This window comes from Coccinella septempunctata, chromosome 5 (assembly GCF_907165205.1).
Source record: "Coccinella septempunctata chromosome 5, icCocSept1.1, whole genome shotgun sequence".
Taxonomy (NCBI): Eukaryota; Metazoa; Arthropoda; class Insecta; order Coleoptera; family Coccinellidae; genus Coccinella; species Coccinella septempunctata.
This window is the reverse complement of record NC_058193.1, coordinates 19,724,683-19,742,327: the sequence shown is the minus strand read 5'-3', so window position 1 is coordinate 19,742,327 and position 17,645 is coordinate 19,724,683. Positions and strand designations below refer to the sequence as shown.

The window sequence follows — 17,645 nt, the reverse complement described above, 5'->3', positions numbered from 1 at the left end:
GATCAGCAGAGATTCCTTCATACAAATTTATTTCACTCACGTTTTTATCATAAGTCGCAACTGGTGGAGGATTATTGACGACCGTTCTCTGGGGCGGTGGGGGTGCTGGAGTTGAGAGCTCGGGACAACTCAGCTCCGGGGCCTCATCGCTTCCGTCTGCACACTGGGGGATGCCGTCACAGGCATTGTAAATCGCTATACACTCTCGGGTTGAACGACATTCGAATTGATATCTGCTGCATTTCTTGTCTATAAAAAATGTTAATGATATTTAGTAAGTTGCTTGCTCCAAAGAAACTCTGCACATATAATCGTTATTTTCGAATGCATCTCCAGATTTTTATTGAAAAATACTGAGAAACACACTCAAATTTTCCTCAACCAAGCCAGATATCTGTCTCCAGGAAAATGAAAATTTTATTTGCTGGTTTTTCAAATATTAGGTGGACTTTTTTTTTCAAATAGAAATATATGGGTTGTGATATACAGCGTTCCAAAAAATTAACATATTCCAATTTGAAAAGAAAGTAGAGGGGTGTGGAGCGTGTAATGGTGAGAAATTTCGAATTCACAAAAGCGCAGGGTGACCTGCTTTGCTTTCGAAATTACAAATCCATGGATTCGTGGATTTCCCCTCAATAATAATTAGTAAAAGAATTACTGTCTGATTGCAGTACTCTCGAATCATCATCATCACTGCTGCATCCCGTTACCGGGAATAAATCTACAAAAAGACAAAAAAAAACCGGTGCTAGCTGACTTATAATTTCTTAGGGCTAATTGCGACTGTGTGCCCTCCTGTGACTGAAGAGACCCAACCGTGACTTACAGATCCTTCCACACTCCGGGCATGAATAATCACCAGATAACCAGATCTGGCCGCCGCTGTATCTTTCTCGAGTCTCCATTATAACTGTGTACCACAGACCTCCACTGTGACCTGTCTAAAGCTAGTTGTTCCCAGTTATGATTGGCATCAACTGATTTTAGGGATTGATGTAGTATATCCTTAACCCGCTTATACAGGCCTCTTGGTTTCCGGGCTCCCTCTGTGAATTCTCCATACAGAGCTATTTTGGGGAGTCTTGTGTCTTGCATCCTCGGAATGTGGCCGTTCCATCTGAGTCGGGCCCTCGTTACTTTAGTCTCAATTGTTATACAACTTGCGCGTTGCAAGACTTCTGCATTCGAAACTTTGTGGAACCATCTGATGTGCATTATTTGTCTTAGATGCTTCGAAACAGCTGTCTTGGTCTTCACATTGAGGTCGTGATTTTCAAACACTCTGTCCTTTAGCTTCCAGAATGTCAGTGATGCCGAATTGATACGGTTGTGTACCTATTTCCGTGTCCACGTTAGCTCTAGTATTTATGAAGCTTCCCAAGTATTTCAACTGCTCGACCTGTTCTAGAGTTTTATTCTCCAGGCCGATATCTGTTTGAAGGCGGACTTACCAGGAATTTGGTTTTGTCGATATTGAGTCTAAGGCCTAAAGCTGCGTATATGTGTTTATAAGTGTCGAACATTATCTGTAGATCCTCTGAGCTGCTAGCGATAAGTGCGCAGTCGTCTGCATATTGTTCCGTATAAGTTCCGTGATAAACTTTGTACGGGTTTTTGCTCTGAAGCGCTTCAGGTTAAATAGGCCTCCATCAAATCTGAATCTTATTCCAACACCTCTTACAGGCATACTTATGTCAGCAATTATCGAGACAGCTATGGCGAAAATATTGAACAGTAAAGGCGCTAACACGCAGCCTTGTTTTATTCCAGAGTTGGTTAAGAAATGGTCGGTTGTAGAGCCATTATGCTTTGCACACTGCTAAGAATTTTTCGGGTTCTCTCCAATCACTTTTCATATGAATTATACATATTAGGTACTCGAATAATATCGAGAATTGAAAAAAGTGGAAATTGAAGTGAAAAAAAATCGTACATAATGAGTCATTTTCTTGAACATGAGGTGCCAATCAATAGAATTTTCACTTATATATTCTATGGTTTCGACGATAATAGTTAAGTTCCATACACCAGACATCAGTGCAATAGAACTCTTCTTTCGTTTACCTGGCAGGACAAGTCGAAGAAAAAACCCATAACTGAACTTAGAAGAGATAAAACGATTTACACAAAATGACAGTTTACCTTCACTCACCTGAAGATGCTATTCTGATAGCGAAACTCACGTGGTTGAACACTCATTGTGTGTAAAACGTGTAGGAAAAAAGTTCATTTTTCAGCGAAATAGGTAGGCAAATTACACGATTTCCACAAGAACGAGTTTTTATCTCTGAACATGTTTCGCTATCACAATAATATCTTCAGGTCGACGAAGGTAAATATGAGAAATACGCGAATAATCTAGCGTCACGTATCAAAATTTCCCGAATTTTTCATGATTTAACAGGTTTTGTCACCACAATATTTGGGACTGAACCGAATTGGTTTGTACACTGCCTTGTAGTCATCTCAGTTGATACTCAGTCGCGGTTTGCTCCAGTAATATTTTAAGCTAGTATCAAAGGTACCTACACCTACAGTTTTTCCTGTTGATCGTTTTCCGTGGCCAAAGAAATTTTTCACATGTTCCCCATCTCCAAACCTCATTTCATCAAGTACAAGCTACTAACGGTCCTCAATTCTATTCAATATTCAAAATGAAGTACAGGTGCCCGCGAATGACCCATACCTTCAGGCCCCCATGGGTTCACGTTTTGCCCAACCTCCTGAATCCGGTTATGAAAATGATCGTGATGTAAATTACGTATCATCCTCATCTTTTATTGAATCTCATTGCAGAAGATTTCCACTTTTCTCATGCCCATGTTTATGTGAGAGATGCGTAGATGTGTGAGGGTCGTTAAACATGTGCCATGACCTACCAAGACATCGATTTGGACTAGACGAGAGTCCTTGAAACACTTTTTCTGAGACTGAAACGGTATAACGCAGGTGAAATTTGAATATTGAGATAATAGATGTGATGCACGCAAGTATAAGAATGTTATTCGGAAGAAGAAGCATCCAGCCATAAAGCTTTCCAAATGGAGCATAAGAAATACTTTCATCCAGTCATGAGAAAGCATTAGAAAAGTCACTGCTTCAAATCACTTCCTTTCATTTTTCACTGAAAGTACTCTATTTTTGAATACAGGCCAATCTTCTGCTTTTTGAATACGTTAATAAAACATTCATTCCAGGAAGTAATACATCAAGAATCTCCATTCAAAAACCGCATTGTTCCTAATTTACGCTTCCAATTTCTTACGTGAAGCCTTGATTTTTTTTTAACTTGAGTTAAAGGACGTCTTGATGTCACCCCGTCTCTTTTTTTCTAATTTAGTTGTTTTTTTATGAGAAAAAAAACTTGAACTTTAGTGTCAATAAAACTCTTTTTCACAATCATTTTTCGACATATTCGAAATCGGCGATTCAATTGTTCATATATAATGCAAAGATTTTCGTAGCGATATATGCCAAAATTACGCTGAAATTTAGGGAATAACTGAAAATTATTCAATATTCCTAATATCACCTATCACGTGGTAATTTCTACTTTTCAACTGACTCGGTAATTCAGGCTATTGCTCAAAGATGTGACACATTTTCGAATTTGGGGTGGCATCCGTAAAGCAACCAATGTCGATCGTCATCGTATGTAGTACTTCCCCTTTCCGGACAGATTTCGATATTCCTGAAAATAGAGACTCCAGATCATCATTTTGGTTCTCCTTGTATTATGATATTGCTGATTTCAGTTCATTTTTCAACTTTTTGACGTTATTTGAACAATATTCGTATATATCATTAGACAAACAATATAAGGGTCCTGCAGCGCTCCTTGAACAACTGAATAACAGAAGAATTATCACTTGAAAGACCAAACCTGATCGAGAGACCTTGCCAGTTAAAAGCAGGATTTTAAATTTAATTAATTTGAATACTGCAGGGATTTCTAACGTCGAAAGTGATCATTCACCAAAATCAGAAGAAGATATTGACGCAGAAATAATATTCCTCCGAGTATTCCCCCCACCGCAATTGTAGAACAAGTTATGTATTATATTTAATATTCAATGATTATTTGTTTCTTCTTGTTTTAAATTCAGTTGGATGATAGCTGATAGCTGTATTATCAACTTTTTCTCTCGTTTTTCGTCCTTTTATTGTTTCAGATATAATTTCGAGATGAAGGGAGAAAAAAGAAGGTTTATGTCAATGGACATATATGCCCGTCAGTAAAAAGCTCATTCTGCAAACTAATTTGACAGCTGTATTTAGAGGGTGAGGAACGGGAAAAATGCCGAACGAAAGACGAGCAACCATAGCTGCCCAGTAAATACCCTTGACTCGGCTGCCATACCAGAAATTCGAAATTTTTGACGTTCACCAAACGCAAATGTAAACAAATCTTCGTCGTCAGTTCGACAAAACTGACAAAAGTGAGATAAGTTAGGAATGGGCGAAAAATATCGATATATCGAAAAATCGATAATTTTTCAGAAAATTATCAATAAATATCGTCGATTCTTCAAATTCCGATACTATGAACTATCGATATTTTTTCGGAGTATCAAATTCGATATTTTGTATGTGTATTGTGCGTATAATGGCGGCGAGTTGTATAATTGAGTTTCACTATGAATCTATAGGATCGGCGTGAAGTTGGCCACATCCACACATACACTGCACGAAAAAAAATTGGTTCGATAGATTCTCACGCTTAGCAAGGGAATTATGAGGAAAATATTGTTTGATTCGTTAAATTTAATCATAACAAAGTCATACAATACGAAATAATCCTGACAAACTATAGGGTTGATGTCATTCGATTCATTTTACCTTCCTTAAACACATTCTAAAAGCAGAAGACGGTACTCCTTCATACAAAAAAGTTATCGAATTATTTCTCATAAACTACCCCTCTCCACCCCCCTGACGGCCTGACAAACTATAAGGTTGATGTCATTATTCGGTTCATTTTTTATTCTTCGAACACATCCTAGAAGCAGAATGCGGTACTCCTTCATACAAAAAAGTTATCGAATTATTTCTCATAAACTACCCCCTATCACCCCTCTGACAGGCTGACAAACTATAGGGTTTATGTCTTTCGATTTATTTTTCCTTCTTTTAAAACATTCTAAAAGCAGAAGACGATACTCCTTCATACAAAAAGTTTTCGAATTTTTTCTCATAAACTACCCCCTCCCACCCCCAGTAATAACGTTCACGTGATTACTTGATTATTATATGACTCAACCGAGTTGAGATATCTTCACAATTTCGCAGCAAAAACCCTCTGTCGCCTTTGAATGGATTGGCAGTATGACAGGGCGAGAATGTTGGTGCCTGATTTGATACGATTCCTAATTGCGCTGAAAACAATATACATGGTCTTAGGGAATAAGTGCGACAGACTTCAGGAGGTCATTCCTCATGAAAAAATAATGACATTATGCTTATAACTTTTGTCCGCAAAGACCGCAAATGGTTCGTTCGTCGCTAGAAACCATCAGAATAGAGCATCAACAACCAATCGATGTGGCGCTGATAGAACAATAAATTACATATATGTTCCTATGACCGTCATTCTCCACCCTAAGTGAAATATTTTGGAACGAAATACTGAATTGGATTGTTTTTATTTTATTTGTTTCTACATGTTTTAAAACAAGAGCGGTAATCAACTGAGAATATGTCTGATGAGATTATAATAATTATCCTTTCTGCTTGATTTATATGGCATACAACATACTAGGGTAATGACTAGTTATCAAGTTATCAATATTCTTCTTTCAGGATATACCCTGAATCATGTAAACAGTCATTTTCAAAACTGCCAATTATCGGATTGGATGAGGGAACTGCATCGACCAATTCTCCTTCCTACTTCAACACTGAAGAAGTTACCGTCACCTGCTGCAGGTCCTACTACAAGTTCGAAGACTGCGAAAGTACATTGACGTTCTTTTTCACTGCTTGTGTAAACGCGTTGGCGTACGAGATTCGCGTGGTTGTTCGTACGTTCGTTCAACTCTTGACAGTGTACGATTGTTCGGTAGAAAAACCGGGTGTTTTATACGTCACATTACATATTGTTTCCTTTTTTTTTTTTGCTGTTGGAGATGGCATCCAAACTGAGGCGCGTCCCGTTGTTTCCGTTTAATGAACCTGGGGTTTTCATGAGGAATAATGGAGCAGGAGCTGAGGTGAGTGATAATTCGTCGCTGAATGAGGACAAACATGGAATATTTTTTCAAAATTTTGAGATTCATTCAACGGCCCCAATAAACTTCAGTAACAGCACCACTTAGCCCAGAACCCTATTTCCATTCATTTAATCATATATGTATTTACCTACTTCCATTAGACTTACAGAAAATAAGTCTAGGAAAATGTCTGCAAAAAAAAGGTACAAGTTACAACAAACTCTCAGAAACAGACCACAAAACAAATGAAATTGAGCGAAACTAGAACTACTTGAACGGATACAAAAATACTCATCTATGGAATTAAATTAATTAACAATTAAAAAAATTTATTTCACTCTTATACTTAGGTAAGCTTGATAGACTTAGTGGAAGCTGAACTACATAGTTCATTTAACAATTTGATTGGCATTAGGTGCCATAGGGACTCTTCGTAGTTAAAGCGGGTCTGTGCAGCGGAAAAATCACATTACCATTGTCTCCAATGTGACACTTATGAAAAATGAGGAGTAAATTGTTTTCTGCTCAGAACTCAGAATTATATACAGGCTTTTTCATAAAGATTGCGAAGAAATACAGTATATTAAAAACAGAGTTGTTTGGAATTGAAAAAGTCTTGTGGGGCTTTGTCCCATAGGTAACTTTTTCGTTTAAGATGAGGATTGATTGAGAAACAAGTTTCTGTGCTAGTCCAGAAAATATCGATGCAGATTGCAGATCTTGACAATGTCTCTTTTATATATATACAGGGTGAGTCTTTGACTCGTACAAATATTTTAACAGTAGACTCTTGGGGTCAAAAGAATAACTTTTTTCCTATACCATTTTTTCCGTTCTCCCATAACCGGCGACTATTATCACTTTCCTTGGTTAAAAAAGCTAATGAATCCGAAAATGAAGGATAGAAGATAGAAGGCCTGTTCTGCAGAGCAAGATAAAAATTTCATTTTGAAAGGTTATGAGACGTTGCAGGTTCGTTGTAATGAAGGTATCCAATTATAAGAGGAGAGTATATTTAATTAATAAATCTTATGAGCACAACGATTGAAACCAGGGTCGCAATAAAATATAACTCCTCAAAGAGTACTCAATCTTCATCTTAGGCAGATGATTTTTTTTATACATTCTCTTGAAAACTAACGAGATTCTGTATATACGAGGACATATTGAAAAATTCTTAGCCTACTATAGAACCAAACAATTTCAATGTCAAAATATTCTATTTCTCAACGCATATTCTTCTCTAAATTGGATACATTTATTACAGCGAACCTGCAACGACCTTTAAAAAAAATGTTTCTTCTTGCTCTACAAACCAGATCTCCACAGATTTTATTACCTCCTCTTTGGAAGAAAATTTACGACCCTTTAAACTTTTTTTCAGTTGAGGAAAGAGATGATAGTCGAATGGAGCCAAATCTGCTGAATATGGGGGGTGTTCTAGTAATTCAAACCCTAAATCACGAATTTTTTGCATGCCAACATGAGATTTGAGTGCAGGGGCATTGCCCTGCAAAAACAAAGCACCTTTGAATAGATTTCCGCGTCTTTTCTCTTTAATTTTTTCCCCTAGAGTGGTCAGTAATGTCGAAGATAGTAATCTCCGGTTATTGTTCTACCCTTATTCAAAAAATCAATCATGATTACTCCATGGCAATCCCAAAAAACTGAAGTGAAAACTTTTCCAGCAGATTTTTAGACACGAAAGTTCTTGGTCTTGGAGAACCAGGATATCGCCATTCCATCGATTGTTGCTTTGTTTCTGGATCGTAGAAATGTACCCAAGTCTCATCCATAGTAATAATTCGGTTTTGGAACACTACATCGTTTTCAAATCGAGCACAGATCGAACGCGATTCTTCTTCCCTTACACGCTTTTGGTCAACATTGAAACATTTGCGAATCCATTTTGTAGCAATTTTTCTCATGTCCAAATTGACGTGAATTAAATACCTACTATATTATATATGATGAACGCTTTCGTATATATTCAGCGCAGATATCCGTTTTAACCCAATTCGACGGTCTGATAAAATCATGTCATGAACTGCATCGATATTTTCGGGGACTGACACAGAAACTAGCCTTCCCAATCGGTCATCATCTTCAATGGAAAATTTACCTCTTTTGAAGCTTGCAGTCCATACGACGGACATTGATCACCAAGGGTACGAAGTATATCTTCCTAAATCTGCTTACCTCTTAACCCTTAAATACAGGTAGGTACTTGATGATGGCTCGATTCTCCAATTTTTCGATTTTCACAATTTCGGTGGACATCTTCTTTCTTTTAATTTATTGCGTAAATCTGATTTACTTTTTTGACCTCAAACTTCTAACTGACACTTAATTAGTTATTGTTCGTTGCCATAGCAACGCAATATTTTTTGTATGCATGGAACTGGTCTAGGCTAACTAGATATCAATACACCCTCATACCTTTTACATACCCCAGGACGAAAATTATAGTTTTGCTCCATTTCTGTTTTAATCAGAGGCGACAACGCTTTCAATAAATTCGCTCCTACGATTAAGTGAACCGAATGAAAGGAACGACGGTTTCGATTTCTGTTCTAAAAAACTTTGACATACACGTAGGCTTCATAGTATCAAGTGGAGTTTAATTCAGACTGACATCCCACTTTCCAACCTACGCATCTAACCAATTTCAATGAAAAACAAGAAATCGTGACCAATATCCACAAACTTCCAATCTGGTTCTCATAACTTCATTAAAAAACTTGAAGAATAATAAATAATATTTGGCAGTTCCCAATCCATCCAGAAGTGCAGTTCCAAGAAAAACTAGGTACCTATATGACCTCATATTTCCACCATTTTTTTCATAAGAATCCCAGTAAATCATAAACCGTTGAGTTTTTACCCAGGATATGCCATACTGTTTACGGTATAACCGAAAGTTGCACAGGTCTGAAATTATTTTAGGGAGAAAGTTCATTGTCGAAAATCCCAACATGCAGCAGATTGAAACTCAGAATCTAGTTGTAAATTTCCGAGATAAAGACGTGAAGAATTGCGTGGTATGACTGATAGGTATGAACCTATCAATCATATCAATAAGAAAGAATCAATCAACAAATAAGAAATGTCTAAAAAAATATATAAAGAAATCTTAGAAACTATTCGTTGGATGAAGTACAAATTTTGGAAAAAACTATGGAGATAAAAAGTGATAGATTGAGGAGATCGTAGCATAGCAGATAGTTGGGGAGCCCAAGGGGGAAATTCGGGATTTAAACAAGCGGGGAGATACCTTCGACCCTGTAGAGTACCTCTACCAAAAATTAGACCAGTATATAGGGGGAAATGTCTGGAACAGCCTGTCAGCATAGTGAAAAAAAAGATCATTATACATACTCGAGCGTGTCAGATTAAGATATATGTGGTTAATTACATGTTGAAAAGTATACAATCTCTTAAACTGACAATTTAAGCGTGACGAAAATGTGTGGGAGGGCGCCAAACTTGCAAAAAAAAACATGTATAGGTACATTCTTCTTATTTTGAAGCTTATGATACAACGAAAAAAATAAAATCTGACAGTTTCAGCGAGTCGGAACAATAGAAATTGGCCATAAAGGTCACAAAAATCAGTTTTTTGAATTTTCAAAATCAAATTGTTTTCGCATTCATTAAAAAAGTTGCAGAGCATAACATTTTCTACAAATTTTGTACGTAGCGATTTTCTTCTACGTTTGGACGTTTTTGAGATATATGGATATGAATGTAGACTGGGTTTTACATTGATCTTGACCTTTCGCATGTGTGGCTTAGCTCCTCGCCCTTATGGCCCTAAAGCACGAAAACGGTTAAGAGTATGTAATATTGTTTCAGACAAAAGTTGTAGGTATAGAATTTTATTATGTACAATTTTCACAATGAATACAGAAACGATAAGAGGTACAGGATGGGTGATATTTAAAAAATGCATCTTCAAACTGCCAGATTAAGAAATCCCCCCTGATTGGTGTCAGATTAATGGATCAACACGTCTGCAACACCGAGATTAACCATCTGTATGAAAATCTGACACGATCGAGTATGCACAAGTAACGATTTTTTTTGCATTTCTAATGGACCGCTGCGACATTAGGTCCTTTCGTTAGCTTAAAAAGTGTAGCACTTTTCTACACTCGATTTGATTTACACCACTGTAGAGGAAGTGTAGTATATCAGACATAGTCAAAAGGAGATGTAGATAAACTACACCTCCTCTACATTGGTGTGAATTCAATCAGCAAACGAATACTAAAATCGAGTGTAGAAAAGTGCTACACTTTTTATGCAAACGAAATACTAATACGTCACGTCCGAATTGTCAGTCTCTTGAAAAGAACAAGTTACTCACTAGACGGCCATAATCCATTTTTCTAATATAATATAATAAACTACTTGTACTTAATGGACTCTTTTTATTTAATATCTACTCTACATGTTTCGCCTTGTAGAACTTCTACACAACTTAGATAGGGGTAATCTGCTAGACTTGATGGAGATATATGAAATTGCAAAAAATTTAAAAATATACCCCGATAAGTGCCTTAATACACAAGTGGAATCCCACCTCAGCTATCACCCCATTTTCGAGAATCTAATATAGTATTGTTCACTTCATATGTTGTCATTCGGAACGTGGCTTTTACATCTGTCAGTTGTCATGTCAACATTCGATATTCTGTAAGTTGTCAATTATATATAGGACGCTGTCGATACAATTTACGAATATTATAGTGAAGAAAAGAATCTATTGGAATTGAAAATAAAACCGGGAAAAATTTTTATTCAACCCTCTTGATGTTGTAAAGTAGAAGAGACGATGACTATATGTATATAATACTTGAAATCTGTATGTTTGACAAGTAAGTCCCCATTCTATTGTTGTAAGGGGATCACATATCTATTTCCTTTTTCCTTTTGTAGAACTCCTGAAGATGCCCTAACAAGGCGAAACATGTAGAGTAGATATCAAATAAAAAGAGTCCATTTAGTACAAGTAGTTTATTATATTATCTCGAAAAGAAGCTTTCTTTGGGTCCAATTAACATATCCTCTAAAAATATGACACGCTCGAATAAAAATTTGTTTCCCCAGTTTCAATTCTTCCGTATGGTCAGAGTGGTCAGCCCCACCACGCAAACTATCAGATTAACATTAATTTATTATCAGAGACACGTAGGGCATATACAGTATCTTATTCAAACATGCTGGAATATGTACACCTGACAATTTTTTACATCTTTGAAAACCTGCAGACGCTTTACCCACCGCTGAAAGTGCATACATCATAGAACCTTTTCTTCTTTCCACCGCCTAATTTTCAAAATCCACAAGGTCTCCACGAGGCTCGAGTAAATCCCGATTTAGCATCGTAGGCTCCCCACCTAAGAGTATCGTAGATATTGAGGGCACTTTTAACGTACTGAGACAAGGTTTTCAGTCTCACTTATTGAACCGTATGTAGGAATATCTTTAGGTTTGAAGATGTTCGGTAGATCGAAATAGAATATTGTTGACTTTGTTCGAAGGTTTATTACTCTGGAGTAAAGAATGTACCTCTAACAATTAGAAATGAAAATGTTATCCCTCTCAAATCTTGTTCACGAAATGTTTTCTGAAATGAGAGCTTTGTTAATTGTTATGAATAATCCAAACCGCCGCTTGTAATTTAGATAAAACGCAACGTAGATCATGTTTCACACCTCATTATTTTGTATAGAACTGCCACACTGTTAATGAGATGAGAACTCCATCGAAATCGTTGCGCTAGATCTCTCCGCCTTCACGCCATTTCATTGTTTCTGTAAAAGTGAAACTGCAATATATTTTTCAAAGCAGTGAGAATATTCACGTGCTGGTATTCGGAAATATGAATTTTTAAATTCTTTCATTCGTGAAGAATAATGATATGTCATATGATGTAAGGATTTACTCAATTCAATTACTTCAGAGGTGTTCACAATAGAATACGGAAGGCAGGTTTTTGTAGTTTGAATAATATTTAGCAGACCTTCGCCTAGGTTCCAATTGAAGGCACTCCCCTCGCAATTGGATATGATTTTGGATTTTGTCATGGATGCAATACAATGGAAATTTACCTCGTATATGAAGCAGTTTTTTCCTCTTCGTTGCACAACCTTCATAGTGATTATATACGGTCCTTTTTTTTTAGGGGTGATCCGGGTGATCTTGATTCACATTGGTTTTTCTAAATTGAATTAAAAGATTTCAGTAATTGATTAATTTCACTATATATCTTTTCCCAAGGGGGAGCGCCCACCAAAGTAGCGTAGCACTGACAGGCACATACACGACAAAGGCGATGCATAATTTTCAGATATCGCACATCTGAGTGAAGTGTCAGTTGCGTGAAATATGTCGTTCTCAGTTCAAATCTGGAAATTATCAATCGCCTTTGTCATGTATGTGCCATGTCAGTGCTACTGCTACGCTACTTTGGTGGGCGCTCCCACTTAGGATAGATCCTGGTAGTCATATCAATATGAAACAGAAAATATTTGCATAGAACTTGAATTTATTAGAGACTTTGGTTACAACATTAACCTAAATACAAAAAGTCACTATATTTTTTTTTTTTTTTTTCCCTCTTAGTTGGCACTGAACATAGTTCTTCAGCCACACACTAAAAATTTTGACACTAGGTGTTTTATATTAATATGCCATTTTTGGTAATGTGTTCTACCAAGATATCGTAGACGTTTTTGTTCTCGGAGGCTAGAAGAGCCTGTATATTTACTGGAAGTTGTATACTTGTCTCCAATAGTTTTTCAATCAATTCGTGTTTTTCTCTAGTTTTGCTACAACTAAAAATCAAATGGTTTAGATCTGCGATTTCTTCGTCTTCTGCGCATAAGGGAGAGTTTGAGATTCCAATCTTATGCAAATGCTCATTAAATAGTCCGTGATTGATTTTCATTCTCGTAATTATGGTACAATACTTCTTATTCACCTCGAACGGAAAAATGTGTGGTACTTTTTTGGGGAGGTCGGGGTGTATGAGGAAATATTTATTTTTACTATTTTGACCGATCTCTTTCCATCTGTGTTTCCATCTTTTTCGAATGCCGTGTTTGAATTCAGCTAAGATGTCCGGGTAGCAAGGAATATTTAAGATTTCTCCGCCTATGCGAGCATCTTTCGCAGAGGCATCGACTATTTCATTTCCGTCTATTCCACTATGACCCTTTACCCATACAAGAAAAATTTTCATGTTTTTATGTGACGCTTCCATGAGGAGGTTTCTAATTCGATAGATTAGTGGTCTTCTTTTGTGAATTGATCGTATGTTGTCAATATTCTCGAGAACAGACTTCGAATCCGAGAAGATAATTGCATCATTACCATTGCCATTCTCAATACACCATTTTATCGACTTTTCGATTGCAACGGCCTCAGCTGTGAAAATGCTACAAGATTTTGGCAATTTGAATTTTTTAGTCAGGTTCAAGTTTGGAATGAAGAAGGCACAACCAACACTAAACGAATCCTTGCTTCCATCCGTGAAAATGGTCGTTGTTATTTGGAGGTCTTGTATCAGTGATTGGACAATACCATGGTTATATACTGGGATGTCTAAATATTTGGGAAAAATTATAAACGGCTCAAAAAGAAGTAATTCGAACCGGAATGAAAATGATGGTGAGGTTTCCAACTGGTTAGGATCGTGGAAAAATTCTTGAGTATTCAAGAAGGCGGTCGTCAAGGGAGGTGAATTCTTTATACGCCAGAAAGGGTTTGTGAGGTTCTCCGTATTCAGGTGTGCAAGCCTAGTTATTAATGGAGAGTTGCATGCTCTGAGCCTAGCTATAAACTTTTCGGCGAGGTATTGACGTCTTAGATCTAAGGGAGGTTCATTCGCTTCCGCCAATATTACATCGCATGGTGAAGATTTCATAGCTCCTATGCAGAGTCTTATGGCCTTGTATTGGATTCGGTCTATTTTCTTTAAATTTGTATTTGCTGACGACCCGTAAAATATACTCCCATAATCTAAAATTGATCTCACATAAGATTTATAAAAAAGTAGTGCTGTTTTGGGGTCGGCACCCCAAGATTTTTTTGTTACACATCTCAATATATTCAGAGCCTTTTCGCAACGGTTCGTCGAATATTCAATATGACTTGTCCAGAGAATCTTAGGGTCGAGGATCATGCCAAGGTATTTATATTGTGTCACGAAGGGAATTTGTAAATCTGCTATGTTTAGGTGTGTTCTCGTAGGAAGACGGTGTCTGGTGAAACACATGAACGCAGATTTTTCGTTTGACACTATAAATAGATCTTATATCTGCTGAAAAAGTTTCGGTTTCTGGGGTTTTCGAGTTTTTTCCAGACACGTTGAATTATAGGTACTAGGATGTATTGATATCTAGTTAGCCTAGACCAGTTCCATGCATAAAAAAAAATTGCGTTACCATAGCAACGAACAATAATTCATTAGTGTCAGTGTGAAATTTGAGGTAAAGAAAGTTGCTGGCAATGAAAAAGGTATTATATATCTGATGAGCTGTAGACTGTAGCCCCGTGGAATCTTGAGTCTTTGCAAATAACCATGATAAATTTTTCGCCAATACCCCAGAAATGACCAATTGAAGGATGTAAAATGACATATGTATATCCAAAAGTGTAACTTATGGATATCGAAAAATAGCATTCCCTTTATAGTATGGTATTCTGCTCGTCAAATAATAATTATTTCCAAAGAGCTCATTGTGTAAACCATTGTTTCGTAAAGGATGAAATTATTTTCTAATGGACTTTGCAATGCATGTCTTCGAGTAGGTACAGCCTGTTCATTTCCGTCCCACTTTTTGATCGGTAATGCAATTTTAATGGGCGAAACTCTTCAATTCGACAAATCGACAGAGAAACTTTAAATTCGGTGAGTTGATGACACGTTCTAATTCAATGAACTGGAGAATAGGCATGGGAAGTAGATAATGACTTTTTGGCTTAACGCTAGCTTTCATCCAAGCTGGGAATATGACAAATACTATGATGCATTTAATGGCTTTTACGAGAACAATCGTTAGTCACTTAGAACTCGGCGTAGAAAAAATGAGAATGATTGTTGAAATGCAATCACTCACTCAAATTAATAGGTTGATTAATTGAAGCACCATTTGTTGGGACACTGAGATTCGTATTTTCAATGGAACATTATTCCATATAGGTACAGGGTCAATCTTCCCTAATTTCAACCAAAATCATAAGGAGAACGAAAAGAAAAATTTATATCAAATTCATTTTGGGGTTGTTATCCAGGATGAAGAAAAAATCTGAAATATTTTTGAATTTCTATCACATCAACTTTTTTTTTTCAAATGGCCTGACCAATATTATATTATGAATTCCTCATCGAATTTTTATACGATTTCTTTCATGAGATTACTAATAATACGTAGATTTCAGAGATATTTGAGTTCCTAGACAAAAAGTCGATATGATCATAAAGATGTTCATAGCACTCGCTCTTTGACGTTAGAATAATTTAGGTTTTCAGAAATTTTTGTCCATGATCTGTCTGGACGTCTGTGGCCATTTGTACATTTTTAACTTGTTTAGGTACAGCCGAATTTTGATTTATGTTTACATCAACAATTTCTTGACTTCAAATGGAAACCCATATTTTTAATTGGATCGAAATACGATTTTACTACTAAAGAGCGATAAAAATGCCGACAAGTATAAATATGTCCAAAATTCCCTAACACAGTTGTGGCATTTAATGCGCTTGATAACGATCCAAGGAATCAGTAGGACAATAATTTATTGATATAATATAAAGCAGATGCTCAGACTTCCGACCGTTCATGTTAGCGCACTTGTTAAGGTGTATCAGATATGTTTCATTCGTTGTTCTCCCTATATCATCAGGAGGAAGAGGTCTGCAAAGGTGTTTTAATTTATTGATACTATTCTAATATGTTTTATAGTTTAAAGCGAACCTAAATTTATTACTGACTTGTTGTTTGCAGTCCTCTTTATTAGTTAGGGAAGCTACATATACTTCATTCACTTTTATTTTAACAGTCGGTTGGCCATGGTAGTTTGACACATTTCACTCTGCAAAGTATGAAAATGTGGGGTTATGACGCTTGCAAAACATTTTTGGGTTTTAAATCAACACTATGTTGCCCGTTCTACGTAAAAGTTTCTGTTATTACGTATTTTATCACAATGTCGAATCTCTTCGGAAAATATGTGATGAACATAATTGAAATTTATACAAACTGATTGAAGGCATACCGAATACAGTTATTTGCATGGAAAATACAAGATGAACTTCACCTTTGAACAAAAATTTCACATGAATAAACAATTAACAGGACAAATGGCGCGTATTTCTGGGTGTTCATCATTGGTGTTCATACATTGATATAATAATGATAATAATTAGGTGTTTATTGGTACCTTGAGACATTTACAATGTATAGGACAAGTCAAATGAAAAATAGAAAAATCAATTTTCGGGAACTTATTCTACGATGACATTAATCGAAAATCTCTCACATTGAATATGTTCGCTACCGTCTGACGGATTTTAGAATATCAGGGTATAACTATTTGAATGAGCGGACCTGAATTCTAAATAGCTCTTCCTGAAACCCTGTCTCTTTTTTCAATCACTTTCGGCATTTTCGTAATAAAAATTGATATTAATTGTGGCAACGGCGTTATGACATTAACGACATTTCATGAGTGCCAACCTTACTCCGTTCTAGTTACAAAAACTTGAGAAAATTATTTCATGGCCAACCGACTGCTAAAATAAATGTGAATGCAGTATAGATACATATTAGGTTTGTTCGTAGAGTGGTTCACAACGGTTGTGAACTGTACAGAGCAAGCGCAATTCCATTTTACGGGGACGAAAATCCATTTGCGCTTGCTCTGTACAGTTCACAACCGTTAGGAACCACTCTACGAACAAGCCAATTATATCATATTTTTTATCCCTTCCCGAATATAGTTATCTAAGGTAGTTAAATCGGATGCAAGTTCACGTAACTGTGTTCTGATTCTTTTAAATGTTCAAAAGGGCGCAACCTATATTTTTGTGCTTTGGACAGGAAACTTGTAGGAGTGGGGAACTATCCTCGTTGAAGCCGTCCCAGATATTGGATTTCATCAGATCTCTGGAACTGAAAGGCGAGCTGCAAAGGACGCGATCACAGATTATAGAGTTAGGTTAGGTTAGGTAACTCTATAATTTAGGTTAGGTAGATTAGGTTAGGTACTCTATAATCTTTGGGCGCGATGAGAACAGTTCTGTTAGGGGGCACCATAGACCTTAAGGTCGCAGTGAACTGTAACCCCTTCTCACTATACTATACTATACAACACCATACTAACCTATGCTTTTACAGAATTGCCTGACCCTGACGCTAGAGC

At 36.6% G+C, this 17,645-nt stretch overlaps 2 protein-coding genes across 4 annotated transcripts in view; one reads left to right on the top strand and one right to left on the bottom strand.

The window, feature by feature from the left end:
* Window positions 1–17,645, bottom strand: part of LOC123313096 — a 79,890-nt gene that overhangs the window by 45,460 nt on the left and 16,785 nt on the right. For all 3 annotated transcript variants that reach the window (XM_044897811.1, XM_044897809.1, XM_044897810.1), the window contains exon 4: window positions 41–249. In XM_044897811.1, the coding sequence (XP_044753746.1) occupies window positions 41–249 (209 nt within the window). The remainder of the gene's footprint in view (window positions 1–40; window positions 250–17,645) is intronic.
* The window catches only part of LOC123313099 (protein phosphatase 1 regulatory subunit 14B), a 96,644-nt gene continuing 85,112 nt past the window's right edge, over window positions 6,114–17,645 (top strand). The window contains exon 1 of the mRNA XM_044897816.1: window positions 6,114–6,212. Coding sequence (XP_044753751.1) covers window positions 6,129–6,212 — 84 coding nt within the window. The 5' untranslated portion in view covers window positions 6,114–6,128. The remainder of the gene's footprint in view (window positions 6,213–17,645) is intronic.